This window comes from Hypomesus nipponensis, chromosome 14, assembly GCF_054491055.1.
Source record: "Hypomesus nipponensis isolate SF chromosome 14, ASM5449105v1, whole genome shotgun sequence".
Taxonomy (NCBI): Eukaryota; Metazoa; Chordata; class Actinopteri; order Osmeriformes; family Osmeridae; genus Hypomesus; species Hypomesus nipponensis.
The window spans coordinates 22,838,387-22,846,221 of record NC_140374.1 but is presented as its reverse complement, the minus strand read 5'-3'; the positions used below and the strand labels follow the sequence as shown (position 1 = coordinate 22,846,221).

The following is a 7,835-nucleotide window of genomic DNA, read 5'->3' as shown; positions in this document are numbered from 1 at the left end:
ACACTATGTTGAAGACACATCCACATCAAGTTCAAAATCATTTCAAACATGCATGGTCAAATGTATAACTGGTGATCAAATGCGTACAGAAAATGAAAATATTGCTTCAATTATGCATTTGGCACAGTAGGAAATGTAGCGCTCGACAGCTGAGTTAGCTGTGAAATTATGAGGTGCTAGGAAGGCAAGCCAACCACGAGCTCAGCAGCAACACAGAATTTGAAGAACGGTTACTCGAGAAAGTAGATGGGCAAAGTAATCTGAAAATGCATGATTAACATTTATATTTCACTGATCAGTTTTTAAAATGCTGTCATACAAACGAGGTTAGTTCACGTGTTAGTTCACATTCTGTTGTACAATAAAATTGTATTGCCAAACGGGAGTACAATGCAAAGAACCCCCATAAAATATTGTGTGGACACATTTTAAACCCCACTGGGGGTTATTAATAATTAGACATCAGACTTCACAGATGCAGCCACAGAGAACAGTGCCGTTATTTGTATACTGTCCCAGAAAGGTTATGAGTAGTAGTGCGAGTGGAGTTGATCACCTACAAACAGGATGTTGTTATAAGTGTTCATAAGGGCTACATAAGGGTTACATAAGTGTTCATAAGGGCTACATAAGAGCAGAGTAAAGCTCCCGGCAAACATCCAGTACTGTGTTGATGTGGATGTGTGTGTATTCTACCAGAGAGCGTGTGTATTGTGTTGATGTGGGTGTGTGTGTATTTTACCAGTAAGCGTGTGTGTGTATTGTGTTGATGTGGGTGTGTGTGTATTTTACCAGTAAGCGTGTGTGTGTATTGTGTTGATGTGTGTGTGCGTGTATTGTGTTGATGTGGGTGTGTGTGTATTGTGTTGATGTGGGTGTGTGTGTATTGTGTTGATGTGTGTGAGTGTGTATTGTGTTGATGTGTGTGTGTATTGTGTTGATGTGGGTGTGTGTGTATTGTGTGTGGGGTTTTGATGGGGATTGCTTGGGTGCAAACATCTGACAGTATTAACCTTTCCACAACATTTGTCAAAAGTTTTGTTAAGCTTCCAATGGCTCCTTAATTTAAATGAAAATGTAATTGTGAGGAATATTGATTGTCACATTGTCAATATTCATCAGCGTAATGACAGTTTTATTCATTCATGATAGTAATAAGATTGTACTATTTTTATGCAATAAACAATGAAAGCAAATACTTTGTACACTTTTTACAGAGCACCCCAATAATTGTTAAATATAAATAATTGATACTGCAACGTTTTAGGTCAGATGGGGCCACCCTGTAACAACTGCTACAAATTGGTTGAACCTGGATTAAAGAACCTGGATTTATTATTCTCAAAAAAACAAAAAACACAAGATAAAACAACTAAACGGTATAATGTGTCACTCTCACTATTTACAAATAACCACAAGAAAATCAGATCAAGCTCACCTCAGCATCAGCGCTGTAGTCCTTCATCAAACAGGGCTGTGATCATCCACAGAGTGATGATGGGTTTCAAAAGAAACCTTTCCTGAAAAGGAGCTAATTACCCCCTTGTATTGTCTTGCTCTGGAGGACAGTAAACTAGAACAACAGTAGGCACCATGCATACAGCTGTGAACACCAAGGCTGGACTCTGTCTCCATCCATTCAATAATCAATTCAAAATCTGCTTTTAAGGACTTAGTTGAAATTCCAATATGCACTGAAAGTGGATGCATCACAATTGCATAAACAAAACTGGAGGCACTTTGGAAAGCGGTATGGATTTTACTAGCCATAGAAAACTAAAATTGCCTCCAATTTTGTTTACAATCTTAAAATAAATGTACCTCTGTTGAGTATTCAACAGTTAACTCTAACAGACTTATTTTAAAATACTTGTTTCCAATTATTTTACTGGAATTTGAACTCTCCTTATCCTAAAATAGAATCAAGCCCGACCCTGGTGACTGAAGGGTCTGTACAGGGAAAGGGGGGGCACTAGGTCCTCCTCAGAGGATACCACATAGGGCAGGGGTGGGGGCTGGGTGGGGGCGGGGTGGGGGCGGGGTGGGGGCGGGGGGGGCGGGGTGGGGTGGGGGTGGGGTGGAGTGGGTGGGGTAGGGGTGGGGTGGGGTGGGGGTTGGGTGGGGGTGGGGTGGGGGTGGGGTGGGGGGGTGGAGGGGGGAGTATTAGGTTCTCCTCAGAGGGTGCCACATAGACACAGGTTTCCTCAGGGTCGCCAGCATTTGGTTCCAGTGGGTGATGCCCATGCCGCTAGCCTCTGGGCCGATGATCACGTGACCCACGTTCTCCCCCCGGCCGTCCTCGGTGACCTCAGCCACCGTGACCCTCAGGGAGAGGACCTGGGGACAGAGCACACCAGTAGAACTCAGACTCAGAACTTAATGGATTTTAATTATAGTACATTCGAGACTTGTGGAATAGTATGAATTGATATGGTCTACAAGAACATATCAAAGTGATTACACTCATACAAATTGCAGAAACCTCAGAGTGACACAGAGTTCAAACTAGTTAGTCAGCTGTGGAATCCTACTGGGTTCTAACATGATCCCCACGTGAGGACATTCACCAGGACGCTCCGAGCATCACCTGTAACACCACAGCGGGCACAGAGAAGATCATCGCTTCATTGAAGATAGGGTTTGTATCGTCCCTTTTCATGGATGTCTTCTTCTTGCTGATCTTCCTGCCATCTTGCAGAAGATACACTTTTACAAATGGATCTGTTGACAAGAGAGATTTGAATGACTTTGAACATTTTGCAGATGTTGCTAAATTGCTTGTCATTAATGTAGTTTCCATTGCTGAAGCTGGGCAATCTCCCAGTATTAAAAACATGTATAAAACATATATTATCATTATAAAATTATATACTTTTGTTGTATATTTCCCTGAATTGAGGTCATAATTTAAATATGGCATAAGGTCCTTAATTGATTTTTGCAGAGGAGACGAGTCAAATCTGAATTTGGATAGAAAAAAGAAGTAGGTGAAGGAAGGATATGGTGGGGGGGGGGGGGCAACTAAAGAATAGTTTCACCTGCGGTGGTTTTCCCGTTGGTCCACACAAGGTTCTTGGCTTTAGCCACCACCACTGTGAGGCGCTCTGCTGTGGGCAGGTAGCTGAGAGACAGCAGGATCTCCCCCACTGCATCCACTGCCTGGGCACAGTGACACTCCTGTTAGTCCAACCATCCAACCAACCATCCAACCATCCAACCATCCATCCAACCATCCATCCAACCATCCATCCAACCATCCATCCATCCATCCAACCAACCAACCATCCATCCATCCATCCATCCATCCAACCAACCATCCATCCATCCATCCATCCATCCCTCCATCTAGAGAAGCAGACAAACCCGTCAGTGTAACAGAGCAGAATGGGCTAAAGTAGTGATTAGTGTCTTCTTTAGCGGTACCTTATTGATATCCTGTAGGTAGAGCCAGGCGTTGAAGGGTCTGACAGACAGGTCCAGGTCAGACAACTTCAACTCTGCCACCCCAGCACTGATGTTCCTCTCCTCTGCATCGATCCCGAAGGCGGAGAACCTCAGGCTGTTGTCCTCCAGGGCGGCCGGCTCTAGCGGGATGGAGAAGCGCTCGTCGAACACGACTGTGAACGCGTTTGTCTGGACCTGCGATTATATCACAAAAGGTCTGGTTGGCTAGATCATAGATTGTATGATTATATACTGGAATCTCTGTGTGGCCATGTCTGTTCAGTTCCTGTAAAACCCTGATAATGTAAAAGAATACCCATAAATAACATCAAAACAGTCAACCATTGCCCAACAGAGAAATAACTTACAACAAGAATCACAGAGAAAACACAAGCTGCATATTCTCACACTTACAGATTGTGAAACACCACAGCACTATAAATATACACATCTAAACCACGTGCGTCACCCAACGCGTCATCTTCACCTGCATCACTGCTTATGCTGCCTGCGACTGGAACTCTACATCTACATGTGACTGACTGTCGTTTTTAATTACAGGTTTAAGATTACTGGGGGGGGGGGGGGGGGGCAAGGGAGGAGGAGAGGAACAGAAGAAGAATGAAGACGATACAAGAAAGATAAGGAGGAGACCATGAAGAGTGACAGAGAAGGAGAGGACAATAAGAGAGAAAGGGGAGAGAGAAAGGAGAGAGGAAGAGAACGATAGCTAGGGGTAGCAGGCTTGATGGCTTGCTCCCCTGTGGACTGTGCTGAAGAATAGAGCTGACGTCATTCCTACATAAACAGGGAATAGCTCCCCTGACGCTGCAGCAGGAACTACCACACATTCCTTTAGAAGTTACGGTCTGCTCTGAACCTAAAAAAGGAATGGCAATTGGGAGTGGTTTGTTTTTCAATATATAATCAGTAATGGCAATACTGACTACACTTTTTCACATTTAACACAAGTTAAAGTAAATATGTATGGACTCTGACATATACTTAGGTAAAAATTTGCCAATAGTGTCACTATGGTAACTGGACCTCACATCCTATGAATACATCAATACCAAAAAACACTATAGACACGTAATATATTCACCAGGAAATGTCAGACTCCTTCTGTCTCATCGATAAAGTAAACTTTTTAGATTTTTTTTTCATACACACGGTGAAAGAAAAGGAGAGAGGAGGATTTTGAAAAATAGTCCCCTTAAAAAGTTTTGAAAAATAGGTTTGAAAGGTTGAACAAATACATATATCTTTTTATTTCGAAAAATAGGTTTTTGAAAGGTTGAAAATGTTTTTTGAAAATGTTTTTAATAAAAAATAGAGACACCATCAGAGAACACACACTCTTACACAGCTGTACAACCCCACCCAAACTCACCCTAGTGACGCCCACATTCATCTCCTCTGGCACCAAGGTGACGCGGATGAAGCACCCAGGGAAGTCCCCCTCCTCGCGCTCCAGCAGGTCCTTGCCCTGGTGCAGCGCAATGTGGAGCAGGCCCGGCCCTGGCCCCGGGCGGGCCTCAAACTCCAGGGTCACTTCCAGCTGACCCACAGTGAAGTCGTGCCCAAAGTTGTTGGCCACGGAGGAGATGGAGCTGAGGGAGTCTGTGGAGATGGAGCGGTTGAGCTGCACCGGCACGGTGGCGTCCAGCATTAGCTCCCGGTTCATCATCTCCAGGTGGCCCAGGTCCCTCAGGTCATCGGGGGTGTCCCCGAGCGCCAAGCTGGGCTTGCGGCTGGGGGGAATGGTGGTGGAGGTCCGTCTGTGGTTGTTGGCCACCACTCTCTACAGAGCAAAGAAAGAAACGGAATGTAGCATCTGCTGCACAGAATGCTCTTTAACTGGTGCCAAAGGACACTTACACACACACACGCACGCCCACACAATTACACACCCACACAGTGCGCACACAGTGCACACACAAAATACATAGAAATACATCCCGTGATTAAAATAAATATAAACATCAATTTAATGTTGAGACCTCTGGCCTGTAAGCATTGTTTAAAAATACTATTGTTTAAGTCCTGAATATATATTTGGAACACTTGATCTCACCTTTTGTCGCACTTCGGAGAAGGAGTTGCCATATTTTTCCTGCAAGTGGCGGTAGTTAAAGTTGGGAAAGGGTGAGGGTGCAGGGAACGTGCCGGACTTCCACAGCCTCCAGATGTTGAAGCCGGCCACGCCGAGCAGGACCAGGAACCCACCCAGGTACACACCCACCTCCCACCCTGGAGGGTTCCGGACCACTGGGGTCACAGGGCAGACATTGGGGTCACAGGGCAGACATTGTGAATGAGGCAATATCAAGTTCCACTGTTTACCACAACATGTAATACAGTTGGTAACAAAATGAGGAGTGTGCTGGATACTGACCACTGAGATGGTAGTCAGATATATCCCTGCCATGTGCTGAGGACATCATGCAGCTACCAGCCTGCAAACAGAAGAAGAACTCAGCAATCCTGTACTCCAGTAACAATCAATCAATCACTTTATCAAGTTTTATTGCTACATTCAGTTGTACAGGAACAAATGAAGTAAAGAAACAAAAATGGCATTGTCTCGACATCACAGATGAAGCTAAAGAAACTAGGGATCGCAAAAAGGGGGATCAATTGTGGAAGAAGCTGCCATCATCATTCTGCAGGGCAACATTATGATGGTTACTGTAAAAGCTGTCATCATCATTCTGCAGGGCAACATTATGATGGATCCTGTAAAAGCTGTCATCATCATTCTGCAGGGCAACATTATGATGGTTACTGTAAAAGCTGTAATCATTTTGTAGGGCAACATTATGATGGATCCTGTAAAAGCTGTCATCATCATTCTGCAGGGCAACATTATGATGGATCCTGTAAAAGCTGTCATCATTTTGTAGGGCAACATTATGATGGATCCTGTAAAAGAACACAACACTTTGAATAGGCATGTCATATAATGTATTTGCAGGTAAACATGTACTGCATATGAATACTCTTGATTTTCAAAAGAGTTAGTAGCCCTTAAATATTTTTTTTTAGCTTTGTTGGCCTTAGCATAAACGTTAACACGTCACATGGTTGCTTAGTGTCATGTTTAGTAATTAAGAAGTCATGGCAGTCATGCCTCATCGCAGTACATAAACACCTTACAGGGAACATGTTGGTGTTACTGCAGCGGGAGAGGTTTTATTTAGTTCAGAACAGCCTTTGGTAAAAATGTGCAGGGTAAAACACCTACATAGCAACTCGCTGCTCGCCAGTCTTCCAGCATGCGCAACCCGCCATCTCCAGAGGATTCAAAATGCAGCAGCCCGCCTGGTCTACAACCTACCCAGTTGCTACCATTTTTCCCCACTCCTCATCTCCCTTCACTGGCTACCCATCACGGCCCATATCAGATTCAAGACCCTGGTACTGACCTTCCGAGTGGTGAATGGGACTGCACCCGACTACATCAAGTCTCTCCTGCAGCCTTACACCCCCACCCTCCTTCAAGAGAAGGCTCAAGACGCACTTGTTCCAGGAGTACAACTGTACTTAGGAATGATTTGCCCGACCTGATGCTAGTATCCTCCATTATCACAATGACTCTTATTGAGACTTGTTGCTCTTGTTGGTTAGTTGTAACAGATTTAAATTATTGTAGTAGCTGTGAAATATTTTACTGTTGATTGCTTTTCTACAGGTACATGTTGTTTAATTGTAACTCGTTTAACTGCATGCTCTTATGTTTCTTCCCTTTGGCACCTATTGGGTTTTTCACAATGTTTGCTTCATGTTTTGGCTGCTTGCAATGTTTGGGGCTATCTCATTGTTATGATCAGTGACCTATGCACTCTTGTAAAGCTCTCTCTTGGAAGTTGCTTTGGATAAAAGCATCTGCTAAATGCATAAATGTAAATGTGATGTAAACATAGAGACCTAGTGTTAGCTGTGTGCCAGCAGGTACAATGTGTCATTTCACAGTTTTGATCACTTCTGAACCCTCTCACCTCAACACTTCATCCCCTGCCCTGCTTCTTTTTTTTTTTATAAACGTACAACTTCCATTGGTTCAGGCTTAAGTGAAATGGAACATTACACTAATGACATAGAAGAGGAAAAGGGGGGTGGGGGTGGGGGGTGGGGGGAAGGGGTTGGGGAGGGCAAAAGAAATCCCTCAATTATTGCTTAGCATTTGTAAACTCAGGGCAGCCCAATTTAATTGGCTGGTGCAGTGCAGTCACAGTGACAGCTGCTGCAAGAAGTGAGGCCTCCAGTAGAGCCCATCCCCAGGAGAAGCTCTACCCTGCTCTGACAGACCCTCACTAGGCAGGAGAAGCTCTACCCTGCTCTGACAGACCCTCACTAGGCAGGAGAAGCTCTACCCTGCTCTGACAGAC

The 7,835-nt window shown here is 44.4% G+C and overlaps 1 protein-coding gene across 1 annotated transcript; it reads right to left on the bottom strand.

Annotated features, from left to right (window-relative positions):
- Positions 1-2,163: 2,163 nt before the first annotated feature.
- On the bottom strand, positions 2,164-5,891 carry syt12 (synaptotagmin XII). The gene is made up of 7 exons (XM_084672839.1): positions 5,843-5,891; positions 5,522-5,715; positions 4,838-5,248; positions 3,424-3,639; positions 3,039-3,159; positions 2,588-2,721; positions 2,164-2,337 (listed from the first exon to the last, which is right to left on the bottom strand). The coding sequence occupies exons 1-7, from the start codon at positions 5,889-5,891 to the stop codon at positions 2,164-2,166; spliced, it is 1,299 nt and encodes a 432-aa protein (XP_084528965.1).
- Positions 5,892-7,835: the final 1,944 nt, after the last annotated feature.

What these genes read in the sequence shown, in the direction of transcription:
- syt12 (XM_084672839.1), bottom strand. Translation starts at nt 5,891, where the DNA reads ATGATGTCCTCAGCACATGGCAGGGATATATCTGACTACCATCTCAGT. An exon ending in CAACGGGAAAACCACCGCAG is followed by an intron (nt 2,722 to 3,038) that starts GTGAAACTATTC and finishes TCTTGTCAACAG; the next exon opens with ATCCATTTGTAAAAGTGTAT. An exon ending in TGCCCGCTGTGGTGTTACAG is followed by an intron (nt 2,338 to 2,587) that starts GTGATGCTCGGA and finishes CTCTGTCCCCAG; the next exon opens with GTCCTCTCCCTGAGGGTCAC.